Genomic DNA, 19,009 nt, shown 5'->3' with positions numbered 1-19,009 from the left:
AGTCCAGCCTCTGCTTAGGCAGAAAACCCTATATTATTTCAGACAAATAGTTATCCAATCTCACTAGCGTAGACATAGCCAATTCCTGCAACCATTCTTCATGTTTTAGCCTCCAGCCCCCTAATCACCTTTGCTGCTCTTTTCTGCACTGTTTCCAGAATCTCAACATCTTTTTTATAATATGATCAAAACTAAATGCAGTATTCTCAGTGTGGTCTTACTAAGTACAAATTCTCCATATGATCTTGATTCTATCCCTCTGTTAATGCAACCTAGAATTGCATTGGCTTTTTTGGCTGTTGCCACATGCTGCTGGCTCATATGTAAGTGATTGTCCATTAGGGTTCCAAGATCCATGTAATAGTTTACTAGCATTGAGCCAGGTTTCATCTAATCTGTACCTATACATTTGATTTTTCTTGCCTAGGTGTAAAATCTTACTTTTCTCTACATTGAATTTCATTTTGTTAGATAGGCCCCAGTGTTCAAGAATGTCAATATCCATCTGGATCTACTAATTTAGTTACTTTGTCAAAGAGTGAAATAAGATTTGTTCGGCATGATCTGTTTTTGACAAGCCTGTGTTTGGTTCTTGTCACTTTGCTTGTTTCTAGATGTTTGCAGATCTATTGCTTATCTTTTCCAGGGTCTTCCCAGGTATTGATGTCAGGCTGATTGGTCTGTAGTTTCCTAGATCTGTTTTTTCCCCTTTTTTGAAGATGGGAACCACATCAGCTTTTTTCCAGTCCTCTGGTAGTTCCCCAATGCTCCAAGATCTTTGAAAGATATAGTTTAATGGTCCCAAGATCACATCTGCCAGCTCCTTCAGAAATCTGGGATCTAAGCCATCAGGTCCTTATGATTTGAACTCATCTAGAATGGACAGGTGTTCTCTTACCATTTTCTTGCTTATTTTAATTTGTATTCTTAGTTTATCTTTTGCAGTTATGTTTTCGGGAGGTCGGTTTGTTTTATCTTTTTATACAAAGACAGATGCAAAGAATGAATTAAGGGGAAAAAACTCTTCCTCTTGCAACTCGGTACCAGATTCCACCATAGTATGCCAATGTGCATGTAAACATGGCAAAGTCATCCAAGACATAAAGATCATCCCAGCTACCCAGCTAAAACAAACAGGTACCTGGGGAGTAGCAATATAAGATGCTGGAGGTAGAAGATCACTGTAGTGACAACAAAAAAAGGCATCATTTCATACTGTGCAGGAGAAGGCAATGGTAAACAACTTCTATATTTTACCAAGAAAACCTCATGGATAGAAAATACCAAATAAAAAATGATATAATGCCACATGATGTGCTCCACAGTGGAGATGGCACTCAACCCAGTATATTACTTCATTGTTTTTAATTGTTTTAACTGTTTTATAGTTTTAGAATTATAACCTTCTGAAAATCATTTGGCTAAAATGTGCTGCTATAGAAATTAAATGAATAAATATTCTATTGAGAAAGAGTTAAGGATCTTTTTTGGAAAACTAAAGTTGTTATGATGTGGCTAGTTTGAAGCTTTTGGGATGTCAAGCTGTTGATATTGTCCTGCAGGCAAGGAAATGTCAAAGAAGCAGATTATTAGCATATTACAGTGAGAACATAAAATTAAAAAAACATAAACATGGGAAAGCTCTATAGCAGGGGCGTCAAATCGCATTGTCACGTAACATATGACTTTTTTCTCCTTTGCTAAACCGGGCATGGGCATGGCCAGCACATAACACATTCAGCCCGTGGCCCACAAGTTTGACAGCCCTGCTCTATAGAGTGAAAAATAAAATAAAGTATCTGCAAACTGACATCTTCAGTATCAGTGAATTGAGATAAATTGGGAATAGACACTTTCTGTCAGAACATAACATTGTTTACTATCCAGGATATCAAAAACAAAGAAGGAATGGCATTGCTTTTATAATTATGAAGAGTACAGCAAGAACACTAGTTAGCTATAATACAAACAGTGATTGAACAATATTAGTTAGACTTCATGGATAACCCTTCAATATGATGTTATTCAAAGTTTATGCTCCAATTACTGATGCAGAAGAGATTGATGAATTTATGGCCAAACTGAAACTGAAACTGACAGAATGTGCAAGCATGCTTGTAGTGGAAACTGGAATGTTCAAGTTGGAAATATTAAGGAAATGTATGGTCTAAGGAACTGAAATAAAGGAGAACAATTTATTATTTTCTGCCAATCCAATAATCTTGAAACAATCCAAAAAAACCATGAATGCCTGCATTTGCTTCTCAGCCCACCCTTCATTATCCAGATCCAGTAAGACCTTCTGTTGTACGGATTAATGTAGCCTTGGGAGGGTATCGCTCCAGACAAACTGACCCTCCTACAGTCTACTCCATTGTAAATATTGTTCTCAAACATAACACAGCTAAGGAAAAAACTATACCATCTGGAGCAAGGAACTGCTAGCAATTAAAGCTGCCTTTGAAGCTTGGAGACATCTGTTAAAAGGGACCAAACATCAGTGTAAGTCTGTACTTATCATTAAAACCTTGAACTTTTTCAGATTGCCAAGAAACTGAATCAAAGACAAATCTGGTGGTCTTTGTTCTTTTCTTGCTTTAACTTAAGACCTCTCCAGGAAAGCAGAATATGAATGCTCTGAGACTGACTCCCAAACTTCCACTTTCATACTTCCAGAAAATGTAGATGCTACCAATGTTCCAATAAATCTACCGAAAGAACTAAAATAACAGCAATGCTAATGCTAATGCAGCAATGCTAAGACTAATATGCACAGGCTCATCAGAGGGAAATTGAAGAAAAACCCACTAAAACCCCACAACATTGGACATTGAACCAAAACCTCTTATTCTATCAAGGCTGATATTACATTCCCACTTAGCCTTTGCAGGATACGGTCCTGAGAGATGTGCCTTGATAGCCCACTGGTGGGGCACTCAGCATTTGATGAGTTGAGATTTTTGGTAATCATATTTCCAGAAGTAGGTGGAGCAATATGTCACTTCCTACCCTGTTTGCTGCCAATCCAAGAGTGTTCCAGGAAAGCCAGCTGGGGAACCTTTAGCATTGCCAATACCAGAAAGGCTCTGGCAAGCCATGCACCTTAATTTCATCTGTCAAAAAAAGCAACTACTACATTGGTGGGACTGGAAACTCTCACCATGATGTTTTATTTCATTCAAAAGAGATAGCAAGTCTCTTTCTAGATAACCCTTTCTACCTATATGGAATGCCTGAGCATTTCATTACAGAACCCTTTAATATCAGCCCTTAATAGATTGTGATTTTAAAAAAATCGAATAGAAGGTTTTAAGACATTATCCTCAATAAATGAAAGATGTAAGACTGTCAGCTAGTAGAATGGAAAAATATTAGAAATCCCTTACTAAGACTGGTTCCAATTCTTCAATTTGCTTTTCTTTATCATTTTTCAGTTTGGTCATCATTTCTGCAATTAAGTCAAACATTAAGAATATAATGTAATATTTTCAATTATGAAATTACATATAATTATTATTTAATTTTTATTCATTCTTAGATTGATGTATAACCATTTGTGGTTTTTTTTGTTAAGGACCATATCCAGACAAGTATAATGTGCTGAGGATCTCATGTAAAAACTATATCTAAGACAAAAGGTGAGCAGGATCAAAACAAAAGGCTGGATGGATGGATGGACAAATTGATACATAAATCTGAAACAATAACAGAAATCTGAAGAGTCAGATATTTCCAAGAAACCCAGAATAAGTCAGAGTTTTCAAAAATCATTAATCAAATGGTACATTCTCCTACATTTTGTCATATTTTTCCTTTAAAATTTGGGGAAAAAATGGATAGATGAATGTTTTCATTAACGTGCTCAGAAAACCACAAAAAAAGGCTAAAAAGCAAAAATCAATGGAGAAGCTACCAGGGAAGGTTGCAGGTTGCTGGGATAAATCTTCCCCACCCATTCAGCCTCCCTTAGCCCTTCTGTGCCACTTGCACACCCTCCCCAAGCCTCTTGCACACTTCTTCACACTATGCCTTTTGTGCACCCCCCATACATTTATATATTTTTCCTGACCCATGCCACACTTCTCACGTAGCCCCTCACACTCTCCCCAACTCTTCCTCACACCCCCTTACATCTTCCCTGCAGCTCCATGATCCTCCTCCACTCAACAGCAGCCACTCACCTGCCTGCCTACCTGTCTGCCTGAGACTTGCAACTTCTTACCAGTTTTCTCACTGACTTTGATTGTGAAAGTTGGCAGGAACTTGCCTAACAACCATGGGATTTGGATAATAACAACCAAGATTGCAGAGATTGCTGCTACTAAGCAAAGTGGTACCACTTTACAACAGTATCATTAGCAACAGAAAATCTGTTGTGAAAATCATTGTGACTTAAAGTCTACCTGTGTGCCTCCCCTTATTTCATCTCCCTGTCCTACCAGATGCAGCAAAGGGGCATGATACAGAGTCTGTCCCATAAGTAGCTCTAGGAAGCAGGCCTTTTCTGTTGTAGTGTCTTTCACTGGTGGAATCTTTTCCACCCTGAGATGAGATTGACCTTGCCACTGTTGAACTTCTGGAGGTCTCCCAAGACCCAGTTTTGCCAGCAGGCCTGGGGACCCCAAGAAATGGGTGAACTAATGAAATGACTCCATTATTTTTAAACTTTCCTTCATCTATTATTTTTTATTTAGTTTTTTAATATACTTTTAAAAGTATTTTAATGTATTTATTGTTTTTAGCTCTGTTATATGCTGCCCAGAGTTGTTTGTGAAATGGATAGCTATATAAATTGATTTAATGAATAAATGCAGCGTGACCATGATACAAGATGAACAATAAAATTGATATATACAAAATTAACATTGTTACAATTTTAAGTAGTTCTAAAGAACAATATCTGTTTTCAGTTCTTCAACATACCTAGTTCAGTTGATTTATTTTGGAGTTTCAAAACTAATGCATCTGAAGCATCTCTCAATTCCTTTTGCCTATAAAAATAATTTTAAACGTTCAATGAATGGTTTAAGAAAAATAATTATGTCTGAATGAATAACTTGAGCACACATTATATAACCACTAAAAACTGATTGAATGGCAGAAACAAATAAATAAATATGGCTATAAAGCTGAAGTATAAGTGACCATTCCAATTCTATATTTAGCAAACTGTTTTTCCTATAACGATCTAAGAGCAGGTATTTCTTGAGTTATGACAGGTCACTTAGCAATAGATCCCACCCCCCAAAATCTGTTAAAACAGATTCCCCCCCCCAAAAAAATACTTACAACCCACTCCCAAAGTTATAAACATTGCAGCATCCCTGCAGGCAGACTCTGCAGCATGCCCCTCCTGCCTATTTCTCCTCCATCCTGTCTTGCTGGGTGCCCTCCACCCTATCACTGCTCACTCATTTACCTTTTGAAGATCTCCAGAGTTCAGGATGCCAGAGTAGGAAAGGAGAACAGCCTGCTCCATTGCTAGGGTACGTGGCAGAAAAGCAGCCATCTTTTTCTGACATGCTGGAAAACCTGTTTTCCTTTTGTCACTAGATGCTAGCGTTCCATTCCACAGTGAAAGCAAATGGCAAGGGAAATAAATCTTTCTCTTCCTTCCTGTTTGTCTTTGGCCCCTTGCTAATGGTGGATGGAGAGAAAATATGGAAGCAACCAGAAAACTCATTCTTTCCCTTCATCAACCATTAGCTGTGCATGTATCAGTTTGCAGAGACCAGCATCTAAGCGAAGCTCATTCTAAAGATAAAGTTTTTGGGTGGCTTCCATATTTTTCCTCCAACACCATTAGCTGCATGTCTGTTAGCTTTCAGAGACAATAGTCTAAGGAAAGCTTATTTCTAAAGGAAGACATTTCTGGCTGCTTTCTTGTTTTCCCTTCAGCCACCATTAGCAAGGGAGCAAGGCAAATGTCAAGGAAGGGGAAGATTTCTCTCCCTCTCCATTTGCTTTTGCTGTGGAATGGAAGTTTAGTGTCTAACGACAAAAAACCCAAAGGGGTTTTTCTAGTCTCTCAGAAAAAGACAGCCACTTTTCTGCCACATGGCCTAGCAATGGAACAATCTGTCCTCCTTTCCTATCCCAGAATCTTGGGCTCTGGAGATCTTTGAAAGTTAAGTGAGCAATCAGTGATGGGGGGCTGGGTGTAAGGGTTGTGTGCAGAGGATGCCCAAGCAGCTGTGGGAAGAGGAGCATGGAATATCTCAGTGGGTGAGGGGAGGCCTTGGAACATCACAGGCAGGTGGTTTTGTTCCTGCACTAGGCCCCTTGTGGTCTTCCCCACCCCTGAGGCATCCCATGCGTACTTAATAATCTGTGCATTCATTTACCGAATGCATTGTGATAACCTGGGTGGGGGCTCATTCGCTTAACATCCTCTCATTTTGCAAATATAATTGATAGACTCCAATACATTCATAACTCAGATCATTTTTTATTTATTATTTATTTATTTTGTCAAGCATGTGTTAGATAACAGATATAAGTATAAACATGATTATGAATACATGAAATGGATACGAATAAAAGGGAACATTAGGACAGGGATAGTAGGCACGGTGCGCTTATGCATGCCCTTAAAGACCTCTTAGGAATGGAGTGAGGTCGACAGTAGACAGTCTAAGGTTAAAGTTTTGGGGGTTTGGGGAAGAAACCACAGAGTCAGGTTATTATCTGTATCACACACACATATTCAATATTCAGCGGGCTGCGCCAACCCCTACTGTGGTCCGTGTCATCTTGGTCCTGTGTGCTTTGAAGTGGTCTGTGACTGTCATCTATCAGACCATTTACTGTTATTCGACTATTGCCAGGACTTCTGCCTGGATGACTGATTGTTGAATCTTTTTCCATCTTGCACCAGGCCCTAAAAGGACTGAAGCTGAAATGATTTTATGTATGTACCATCTTTATTGATCAGGATCAATGCCATCTTTTAACCTCCTTTTCTATGAGATATTCACCTCTCGAACTTTTTCACTTGCGAGACTCCCCCGCCTCGCAAGAATGGCCCTCCACGTTATCGAGGGCCTACCTTAATGAAGGGTCTTGGGACCCAGAGAGGTGGCAGAAGAAGAACCTTTGGGGATTTTTAAATAGATTTTTAAATAAGGGTTTTTTAAGGGGGGGGAGGGATTTGACGGGTGGGGGTGAGAACCCGTCGGGGAGGGATCCAGCCCCCGTGCCAGTTCGCGGCACTACTCCATCTGGTCCGAAGGCAGGGTGGGAGGGCGTTGTTCCAGGACTAGAGGGTGGTTCGATCTGTACGGTAAGTGGGAGAGGCAGATATGGCGGGGGGGGCGTATCGAGAGTTGGGAGCACGTGTTCGATGTCTGAAAGCGATCACGTGCTCCAGCCCCTCAGTCCCTACCCGTTCCTCGGGCGGCCATGATCCTCAGAGCTTGGATCTTCGGCTGATGTTATGTAATGCCCGGTCCGTGGTTAATAAGGCTCCCCTGATCTGTGATCTTATTCAGGGGGAGTCCGCGGACCTCATGGGCATTACGGAGACCTGGTTGGGCCCAGAGGGGGGGGTTCCCCTTGTTGAGATGTGCCCTCCAGGTTTCCGAGCATTTCATCAGCCGAGGGCCCAAGGTAGGGGTGGGGGGGTGGCGGTTGTCATTAAGGAAGATCTAGAGCCGAGGGAGGCCACTGTTCCTCAGATTGCCGGCTGTGAATCCCTCTATGTGCGGTGGGGCCATAGGAATCAGTTGGGCTTGTTGATCGCGTACCTGGCTCCTTGCTGCGTGACCACAGCCCTGCCTGAGCTGTTGGAGGTACTTGCCGCTGTGGCAGTTGAGACCCCCAGACTTATAGTCATGGGGGATTTCAACTTGCCATCAGCTGGCTTGTTATCGCCGGCAGCTCGGGAGTTCCAGGCTTCCATGACGGCCTTGGACCTGATTCGAATAAATGATGGCCCTACGCACATGGGGGGAGGCACGCTGGATCTGATTTATATCTCTGGACAGTGGTTAAATGATCTGGAATTAGATGATTTAGTAACAGAACCAATGTCATGGTCCGATCATTTTCTCCTTCGCCTAGACTTCCGTACCGCCACTCACCATCGCAGGGAGACGGAACCTATACGTTGGTTCCGTCCCAGGCGCCTGATGGACCCCGAGAGGTTCCTGACGGAGCTTGGGCCATTCCCTGAGGATCTGGCCCACAGCACGACTGAGGAACTAGTCGTGGCCTGGGAACAGGCCACGGCTGGGGCCTTGGACAGTGTTGTGTCTTGCCCGCCCTCAGAGCAGCCGGGGCCTTCTTACCTGCTCCCCAACACTGAGGAATGTATGCCTTCCGGCCCAAGTCCTGGCTCCATGCCCCCACAAACTGCAGAAGAAGGAGCATCTCCCTGCCCCAGCCCTGACTCCATGCCCAGGCAAGCAGACAGCTAGACCCCTCCCCCTCATCCACAGCAGGTGAGCCTGAGGAGGGTTTACTCCCAAGAACAGCTGATTGGAGTGACCCTCGCATCAGAAGATTGGAGAGGCGGAGGCAACAGAGGGAAGGGAGGGGCAGGCCTTAATGAGTGCTGAGTCATGGAGCCACACCCCATGGCCTATATAAAGGAGCTACTTTCTGGCAGTCTCTGAGTCAGGCAAAAGTCAAACTTATCTTGCTGAAGTCACTTACTGGTCTCCTGCCTGCTCTGAGGACTTTGCTAGGACTTTGGGCAGAGCTGCAGAGGCAAGCCTGATTCGGATTTCCCGGACCCAGCCGTCAGCGGAGGAGTGGGACACGACAGACCGTGTCGCGCCTTTGCGGCCTCTGACCCGGCGCAGATCTCGTCCGGCCCCCTGGTTCTCCGAGGGGCTGAGGGAGATGAAACGCCGGAGAAGACGCCTAGAGAGCACCTGGAGGTCCAGTCGTTCCGAAGCTGATCGGACACTAGTTAGGTCCTATTCTAGGACCTACCTAGTGGCAATGAGGGAGGCGAGGCATTCCTACGCCTCCACCCTCATTGCGTCGGCAGATAACCGCCCGGCCGCCCTGTTTCGGGTGACCCGCTCCCTCCTTCACCAGGAGGTGCGGGATGACCCTTTGCAGGGACGAGCTGAGGAGTTTAGTGGTTATCTCTACGATAAAATCGCTCAGCTCCGGGACGGTCTGTGTCGTGTCCCACTCCTCCGCTGACGGCCGGGTCAGGGAAATCCGAATCAGGCTTGCCTCTGCAGCTCTGCCCAAAGTCCTAGCAAAGTCCTCAGAGCAGGCAGGAGACCAGTAAGTGACTTCAGCAAGATAAGTTCGACTTTGCCTGACTCAGAGACTGCCAGAAAGCAGATCCTTTATATAGGCCATGGGTGTGGCTCCATGACTCAGCACTCATTAAGGCCTGCCCCTCCCTTCCTTCTGTTGCCTCCGCCTATCCAATCTTCTGATGCGAGGGTCACTCCAATCAGCTGTTGGTAATAAACCCTCCTCAGGCTCACATGCTGTGGAGGAGGGGGAGGGGTCTAGCTGCTCCGTTGGCCTGGGCATGGAGTCAGGGCTGGGGCCGGGAGGTGCTCCTTCTTCTGCAGTTTGTCTGGGCATGGAGCCAGGACTGGGGCCGGGAGGCATACATTCCTCCGTGTTCGGGAGCAGATAAGAAGGCCCCGGCTGCTCTGAGGGCGGGCAAGACACAACAGTCTGGACCGAAATTGGGATGATCCAAGCGAGGGAGAGGCGGCACGTCTTGTCGAGTCTGTTTGGGATGAGTTTGACCCTGTGGCTCCCGAGGACGTGGACAGGCTGTTGGGGAGGCTTCACGCCACGACATGTTTACTGGACCCGTGCCCTTCCTGGATGGTGCTGGCCACTCAGGAGGTGACATGAGGCTGACTCCAGAGGATTATCAACGCTTCTCTGTTGGAAGGGGTTTTCCCTGCCGCCTTGAAAGAGGCGGTGGTGAGACTCCTCCTCAAGAAGCCCTCCCTGGACCCAGCTATTTTGGGTAATTATCGTCCAGTCTCCAACCTTCGCTTTGTTGCGAAGGTTGTAGAGAGTGCTGTGGCGCGACAGCTACCCCAATACCTGGATGAAGATGTCTATCTAGACCCGTTCCAGTCCGGCTTCCGACCCGGATACAGCACGGAGACAGCTTTGGTCGCATTGGTGGATGATCTCTGGAGAGCCAGGGACAGGGGTTACTCCTCTGCCCTGGTCCTATTAGACCTCTCAGCGGATTTTGATACCATCGACCATGGTATCTTGCTGCGCCGGTTGGGGGGATTGGGAGTGGGAGGCACCGTGTATCGGTGGTTCTCCTCCTATCTCTCCGACCGGTCGCAGACGGTGTTGACAGGGGGGCAGAGGTCGACCGCGAGGTGCCTCACTTGTGGGGTACCGCAGGGGTCGATTCTCTCGCCCCTGCTGTTCAACATCTACATGACGGTCTGGCTCACGGCTCGGCTGAGGAACTTGTTGCGGCCTGGGAACGGGCCGCGGCGGGGGCCTTAGACCGTGTCGTGCCTTTGCGGCCTCTGACCCGGCGCAGGTCCCAACCGGCTCCTTGGTTCTCCGAGGAGTTGAGGGGATGAGCGCGGAGAAGACGCCTAGAGAGTTCCTGGAGGTCTAGCCGTTCGGAGGCTGATCGGACACTAGTGAAGTCCTATACTAGGGCTTACCTAGTGGCAATGAGGAAGCGGGCGTAGCTCGCCTCCTCCCTCATTGCATCGACAGATAACCGCCCAGCCGCCCTGTTTGGGTGACTCGCTCCCTTTTACATCAGGGGAGCGGGATGACCCGTTGCAGGGGCGTGCTGAGGAGTTTAACGGTTATCTATACGATAAAATCGTTCAACCGGGAGGGTCTAGATCAAGATTGCAGTGACGCGGGTGAGACGGCTGAGGGTGGTCTTGGGGATATTTTATGGGATGAGTTTGACCCTGTCGCTCCCGAGGACATGGACAGGCTGCTGGGGAGGTTGAATGCCACCACATGTTTACTGGACCCGTGCCCCTCCTGGCTGGTACTGGCCACTCAGGAGGTGACACGAGGCTGGCTGCAGGCTATTATGAGCGCTTCCTTGGTGGAGGGAGTCTTTCCGACCGCCTTGAAAAAGGCGGTGGTGAGACCCCTCCTCAAGAAGCCTTCCCTGGACCCGGCTGTTTTAGGTAATTATCGTCCGGTCTCCAACCTTCCCTTCGTGGCGAAGGTTGTAGAGAGTATGGTGGCATATCAGTTTCCCTTGCACCTGGATGAAACTGTCTATCTAGACCTGCTCCAGTCTGGCTTCCGGCCCGGTTACAGCACTGAGGCGGCTTTGGTCGCATTGGTGGATGATCTCTGGAGGGCCAGGGATGAGGATGCTCCTCTGCCCTGGTCCTATTAGACCTCTCAGCGGCTTTTGATACCATTGACCATGGTATCCTGCTGCGCCGGTTGGAGGGATTGGGAGTGGGAGGCACCGTTTATCGGTGGTTCTCCTCCTATCTCTCCGATCGGTCGCAGACGGTGTTGGCAGGGGGCAGAGGTCGGCTCGAGACACCTCACTTGTGGGGTACCGCAGGGGTCGATTCTCTCGCCCCTTCTGTTCAACAACTATATGAAGCCGCTGGGTGAGATCATCAGTGGCTTCGGTGTGAGGTACCAGCTGTACGCGGATGACACCCAGCTGTACTTTTCCACACCGGCCACCCCAACGGTTATCAAGTGTTGTCCCGGTGCTTGGAAGCCGTCACGGGTCTGGATGGGGAGAAACAGGCTCAGGCTCAATCCTCCAAGACAGAGTGGCTGTGGATGCCGGCATCTCGGTACAGTCAGCTGAGTCCTCAGCTGACTGTCGGGGCGAGTCATTGGCCCCGGCGGAACGGGTGCGCAACTTGGGCGCCCTCCTGGATGAACGGCTGTCTTTTGAAGATCACTTGACGGCCGCCTCCAGGAGAGCTTTTACCAGGTTCGCCTGGTGCGCCAGTTGCGCCTTTCTAGACCGGGATGCCCTGTGCACGGTCACCACGCCTCGTGACGCCTCGCCTGGATTACTGCAATGCTCTCTACATGGGGCTCCCCTTGAAGAGCATCCGGAGGCTTCAGTTAGTCCAGAATGCAGCTGCGCGGGTGATAGAGGGAGCCCCTCGTGGCTCCCGTGTGACACCTATCCTGCGCAGACTGCACTGGCTGCCTGTGGCCTTCCGGGTGCGCTTCAAGGTTCTGGTGAACATCTTCAAAGCGCTCCATGGCATAGGGCCGGGTTACTTACGGGACCGCCTACTGCTACCGGATACCTCTCACCGTCCCGTGCGCCCCCACAGAGAGGGACTCCTCAGGGTGCCGCCAGCGAGACAGTGTCGCCTGGCGACACCCAGGGGAAGGGCCTTCTCTGTGGGGGCTCCCGCCCTCTGGAACGAACTCCCCCCAGGACTTCGTCAACTTCCGGACCTCCGAACCTTCCGTCGCGAGCTTAAAACTTATTTGTTCATCTGCGCAGGACTGGATTAGTTTTTTAAATTCGTGGGTTTTTAAGGGGTTTTAAATGGGTTTTGAATGGGTTTTTAATGGGTTTTATTATTTGCTAAATTTTAATTGCGGCCAATTTGAATAAGTTTTTAGTGGTATTTTAATAGTATTTATTTTGTAATAGTACTGTCATTTTATCTGGCTGTAAACCGCCCTGAGTCCCTCGGGAGAAGGGCGGTATAAAAATTTAAATAATATAATATATATATATATATATATATATATATATATATATATACATGAAGCCGTTGGGTGAGATCATCAGTGGCTTCAGGGTGAGATACCAGCAGTACGCTGATGACACTCAGCTGTACTTTTCCACCCCGGGCCACCCCAATGAAGTTGTTGAAGTGCTGTCCCGGTGTTTGGAAGCCGTACGGGTCTGGATGGGGAGAAACAGGCTCAAGCTTAATCCCTTCAAGACGGAGTGGCTGTGGATGCCGGCATCCCGATTCAGTCAGCTGCAGCCGCGGCTGACTGTTGGAGGCGAGTTACTGGCCCCAAAGGATAGGGTGCGCAACTTAGGTGTCCTCCTGGATGATCGGCTGTCGTTTGAAGATCATTTGATGGCCGTCTCCAGGAGGGCCTTTCACCAGGTTCGCCTGGTTCGGCAGTTGCACCCCTTTCTTGATCGGGATGCCTTGTGCACAGTCACCACGCCTCGTGACGCCTCGCCTGGATTACTGCAATGCTCTCTACATGGGGCTCCCTTGAAGAGCATCCGAGGCTTCAGTTAGTCCAGAATGCAGCTGCGGGTGATAGAGGGAGCCCTCGTGGCTCCCGTGTGACACCTATCCTGCGCAGACTGCACTGGCTGCCTGTGGCCTTCCGGTGCGCTTCAAGGTTCTGGTGAACATCTTCAAAGCGCCCATGGCATAGGGCCGGGTTACTTACGGGACCGCCTACTGCTACCGGATACCTCTCACCGTCCGTGCGCTCTCACAGAGAGGGACTCTCAGGGTGCCGCCAGCGAGACAGTGTCGCCTGGCGACACCCAGGAAGGGCCTTCTGTGGGGCTCCCACTCTGGAACGAACTCCCCAGGACTTCGCCAACTTCCGGACCTCCGAACCTTCCGTCATGAGCTTAAAACTTATTTGTTCATCTGCGCAGGACTGGATTAGTTTTTAAATTCGTGGGTTTTAAGGGGTTTTAAATGGGGTTTTAATGGGTTTTAATGGGTTTTATTATTTGCTAAATTTTAATTGCGCCAATTTGAATAAGTTTTTAGTGGTATTTTAATAGTATTTATTTTGTAATAGTACTGTCATTTTATCTGGCTGTAAACCGCCCTGAGTCCTCGGGAGAAGGCGGTATAAAATTTAAATAATATATATATATATATATATATATATATATATATATATACATGAAGCCGCTGGGTGAGATCATCAGTGGCTTCAGGGTGAGATACCAGCAGTACGCTGATGACACTCAGCTGTACTTTTCCACCCGGCCACCCCAATGAAGTTGTTGAAGTGCTGTCCCGGTGTTTGGAAGCCGTCACGGGTCTGGATGGGGAGAAACAGGCTCAAGCTTAATCCTCCAAGACGGAGTGGCTGTGGATGCCGGCATCCCGATTCAGTCAGCTGCAGCGCGGCTGGCTGTTGGAGGCGAGTTACTGGCCCCAAAGGATAGGGTGTGCAACTTAGGTGTCCTCCTGGATGATCGGCTGTCGTTTGAAGATCATTTGATGGCCGTCTCCAGGAGGCGCTTCCCCCCGGTTCGCCTGGTTCGGCAGTTGCGCCTTCCTTGATCGGGATGCCTTGTGCACAGTCACTCATGCGCTCGTTACCTCTCGCTTGGATTATTGTAATGCTCTCACATGGGGCTCCTTGAAGTGCACTCGGAGGCTTCAGTTAGTCCAGAATGCAGCTGCGGGTGATAGAGGGAGCTACGCGTAGCTCCCATAACACCGCCTCCTGCGCAGACTGCACTGGCTGCCTGTGGCCTTCGGGTGCGCTTCAAGGTTCTGGTGAACATCTTCAAAGCGCTCCATGGCATAGGGCCGGGTTACTTACGGGACCGCCTACTGCTACGGATACCTCTCACCGTCCGTGCGCTCTCACAGAGGGACTCCTCAGGGTGCCGTCAGCGAGACAGTGTCGTCTGGCGACACCCAGGAAGGGCCTTCTCTGTGGGGCTCCACACTCTGGAACGAACTCCCCAGGACTTCGTCAACTTCCGGACCTCCGAACCTTCCGTCATGAGCTTAAAACTTATTTGTTCATCTGCAGGACTGGATTAGTTTTTAAATTCCTGGGTTTTTAAGGGGTTTTCAATGGGTTTTGAATGGGTTTTGAATGGGTTTTATTATTTGCTAAATTTTAATTGCGGCCAATTTGAATAAGTTTTTTAGTGGTATTTTAATAGTATTTATTTTGTAATAGTACTGTCATTTTATCTGGCTGTAAACCGCCCTGACTCCTTCGGGAGAAGGCGGTATAAAATCAAATAAATAAAATAATATATATATATATATATATATATATATATATATATACATGAAGCCGTTGGGTGAGATCATCAGTGGCTTCAGGGTGAGATACCAGCAGTACGCTGATGACACTCAGCTGTACTTTTCCACCCCGGGCCACCCCAATGAAGTTGTTGAAGTGCTGTCCCGGTGTTTGGAAGCCGTACGGGTCTGGATGGGGAGAAACAGGCTCAAGCTTAATCCCTCCAAGACGGAGTGGCTGTGGATGCCGGCATCCCGATTCAGTCAGCTGCAGCCGCGGCTGGCTGTTGGAGGCGAGTTACTGGCCCCAAAGGATAGGGTGCGCAACTTAGGTGTCCTCCTGGATGATCGGCTGTCGTTTGAAGATCATTTGATGGCCGTCTCCAGGAGGGCCTTCCACCAGGTTCGCCTGGTTCGGCAGTTGCGCCCCTTTCTTGATCAGGATGCCTTGTGCACAGTCACTCATGCGCTCGTTACCTCTCGCTTGGATTATTGTAATGCTCTCTACATGGGGCTCCCCTTGAAGTGCACTCGGAGGCTTCAGCTAGTCCGGAATGCAGCTGCGCGGGTGATAGAGGGAGCTACGCGTAGCTCCCCCATAACACCGCTCCTGCGCAGACTGCACTGGCTACCTGTGGCCTTTCGAGTGCACTTTAAAGTGTTGGTTATGACCTTTAAAGCGCTCCATGGCTTAGGGCCTGGGTACTTACGGGACCGCCTGCTGTTACCACATGCCTCCCACCGACCCGTACGCTCTCACAGAGAGGGACTTCTCAGGGTGCCGTCCGCCAAACAATGTCGGCTGGCGGCCCCAGGAAGGGCCTTCTGTGGGGCCCCCCACACTCTGGAACGAGCTTCCCCCGGGTTTACGCCAAATACCTGACCTTCGGACATTCCGTCGCGAACTGAAGACACATCTTTTCATTCGCGCGGGGCTGGCTTGAACTGAATTTTATTAATTTTAAATTTTTATTAACTAATTTTAAATGGGGTTTTTAGTCTAGTATATTTTAACCTATCAGGCTAATTTTAAAATAAGTTTTTTAATCTGCATTTTAGATGGTATATTGTATTGTCTGTTTTATTTTTGCCTGTACACCGCCCTGAGTCCTTCGGGAGAAGGGCGGTATAAAAATCAAATAAATAAAATAAATAAAATAAAATAAATATAAGCAAAATCTACACTATGATCAATTTAGACCTACTTTATTATTCATTTATTAAACAAATGTATGACTGCCCAGCTCACAAAAGTAACTCCATGTGGTTACATTAAAAACCACAACATAAAAACTATAAACCCTACTCCACACCCCATGGCAGCAGCAAAACAATCAGATCATTCACTTGATCAACTCCATCTCCATTCAGGAGGCCCAGGCCTCCTGAAAAATACTATATTTCCTTGACTTTTTGGAAACATAAAAAGCGACAAGGGCCAATTATATCTCCAGGAGAATGATGCTGCATAGGGAAGGGACCATTTAGAGCATTTGCCTGATTTTGTAGTCTCACTTTATGATTCATTGTATGAGGAATTTGGCAAGTCTGTGCCCTGAGATCTGAATACAAAACTGGTAGGGCCTCTTTTCCTACATGCTATAAAACAGCTTAAGAGTTAGAGATCACAGCAGAGGTTTTTATATACTCAATTGGATTTAGCTATTAAAGCAGACTTAAGTTTGTAATATTCATTCTGATGGGATGGGATGGGCTGATCTATTCTAGATCATCCAAGATCAATGCAGAATAGAGGTCACATTCTGGATATGACTTTCTTCTCAGAGCAACGGCAATGTGATCTGGTGAAACATCTGTCATTATCCCACATCATGGACAGACCACGTCCTGGTGGCTGTAAGATTTTCCAACGCCACCTCTCACACAGGGAAGCAATCCTATTTGAATGGTTCACCCCCCTCAGTGACAAATGGACCTGCTCATGTTTCAGAAGGAGCTAAAGGATATCCCAGGGGTTCTGCTGCATGGCCCTATGGAGGCTTTGGCCGCAACCTGGAATCACAAAGTGACTGAGACTACAGACCAGGGGGTAAAACTATAGTTTTAAAATCATAATCTGTGTAGTTTTAATGTTTTAAAATTTTAATTACTTTTTCTTTGATAACTTGCAAGCCATGCAGACTAATATGGTATGTCAAATTTTTCAATTTTCAATTTCTAAACATTGGGGGTGCTCAAAAGTTGTGACATGTCTTGGGGATTGTAAAGATATTTTGGTTACTTTAATATAATTTAGATGTGCTTGGTAAGCAACTACATAAATGTGGTAACTTTTTAAAATTTTGTTTCATTTAATAGTTTCAGCTGTCTTTCTCTTTTTGTTAAACATTATTTTGTCTGATACTGCTGGCCTCGTTTCCTGTGAAAGTGATAACTGATCTGTAATGGCTTCTAAAAAAAGAACAGACTGGGCATATTCACATATATGAGCAACCTAATTGGGACTGGAAGAGACTTGTTGCGGTCTGAACTCCCAACACTGCAAGACATTCTCAGATATGGCCTATAGTTAAGAGAACAAAGTAGTGATGATACTACCGTTTTCCCCAAAATAAGAATCCCCTAATAATTTCAATCGGGCTTTTGAGCGCATGGCAATAAGGCCAAGCGCCTATTTCAGGGTTCAAAAAAATATAAGACAAGGTCTTATTTTCAGAAAACACGATAGAAACTACCTAGCAACCAGTCTTACAAGAAACATATATCCAAAAGTACTTGAAAAGTGGGAACAAGTGAAGAGTTGCTCTCCTGCTTTTATCAACAGTCTCAATAGGCCTTCCAGCCTAGGGGGGAAGGGGTATAAGGAGCTCTTATTCATGTAGTCTTTGATGCCTTTTCTTTCCTGATGAAAAAGTGTTTCCAGCTAGCAGAAACTGGTCTCTGCCAGACAGTGAACTGAGTCAGCCAGAAATTGTAGAAAGGTGGTAGATATTGTATATACAGGCGTATTAAGGATAATTCAGCAGGCTCTTCTCTTTAGGGTTGTCTTAGTTAATTTTTGATATCTGCCATTTCCCTTGATTTTCTCCAACCTCCATAACTGATCCTTTATCAAGCAGCCCAACAGATAAAGTCTGAAATCAGTCATACTTTTCTGCTGTGTCCTATTCACAGGGAGATTGATGTTTTCCCTTTGTCACAACTATCTTTTAAAATTTACAGAGAAAACCATTTTACCTATTTTCTTCTTTCAATAGCAGCTCCTTCAAATTAGAAACTTCAATCTGGAACCCATCAGTAACTGATGCATGCAGAACTCTAGTTTCTTCAAATTCTCTTATAATCAATTCCTTTTGTTCAGTGACTTCTGCTAATGTTTTTACTGTAATTTGTAACTCAGTTTCTAAATTCTTACAAGTATTCTAAAGAGAATTAAAAAAAATTCCAACTTAGTGATATGTTTTTATAATTAAGATTCTACTAAATGGAAATATTCATAATAATTTAAACTGTAGCCTGGATTTCTCATTTATATTCAGTATTATTGGACTTACACTATTGTGAAGTCCTACCTTTGTATCTTCCAAAGATTGTGTAGTATTTTCCAGTTCTGCCAAAAAGTTTTGTTGTTTGCTTTCTGCTTTTTTTATTATCTCATCTTGTTGTTCTGAATTTTAAATATTAAAATAAAATATAAAATATTTTCAGGAAAGTTTAGACACAAAATTATACTATCTATCATCTATACAGAAAATGTATGTTTTTAATTAAATAAGCAATATTTGTCAATATGTACACCAATCATAATAACCAGACCTATTCCTCACTGATCTCTGCCTAAACCTTCCTTAAATACCAACTACAGCTTGCCTATCCTTCCAATTTTTAAAAACTTTTTCTTTAAAAAAGTGATATTTTTAACTGTTTTGATCAGTGTTAAGCACATGGCAAAGTTCAGCCTGTAACTTCTTGTTGCTTCTTTGACAGAACATTTTTAGATTTAAAGCATTCTTTAAACAAAGGACATATGCAGTCTAGGACACTGCGGAAGAGGGGGGAGGGGGAATGGGGAGGGGGAGGAGAGGAGAGGAGGAGGAGGAGGTTATATCATTATGTTGCAAAGAAAGATTGTG

General features: G+C 45.9%; 1 protein-coding gene across 1 annotated transcript in view; it reads right to left on the bottom strand.

The window, feature by feature from the left end:
* Window positions 1–19,009, bottom strand: part of SYCP1 (synaptonemal complex protein 1) — an 83,842-nt gene that overhangs the window by 37,912 nt on the left and 26,921 nt on the right. The window contains exons 13-16 of the mRNA XM_058176686.1: window positions 18,449–18,543; window positions 18,114–18,298; window positions 4,924–4,991; window positions 3,387–3,448 (exon numbers count right to left, since the gene is read on the bottom strand). Of these exons, the coding sequence (XP_058032669.1) occupies window positions 3,387–3,448; window positions 4,924–4,991; window positions 18,114–18,298; window positions 18,449–18,543 (410 nt within the window). The remainder of the gene's footprint in view (window positions 1–3,386; window positions 3,449–4,923; window positions 4,992–18,113; window positions 18,299–18,448; window positions 18,544–19,009) is intronic.

The sequence above is a fragment of the Ahaetulla prasina genome, chromosome 3, assembly GCF_028640845.1.
Source record: "Ahaetulla prasina isolate Xishuangbanna chromosome 3, ASM2864084v1, whole genome shotgun sequence".
NCBI classification, from domain to species: Eukaryota; Metazoa; Chordata; class Lepidosauria; order Squamata; family Colubridae; genus Ahaetulla; species Ahaetulla prasina.
Note: the sequence above shows the minus strand (reverse complement) of the source record. Positions and strands in the feature narration are given on the sequence as shown.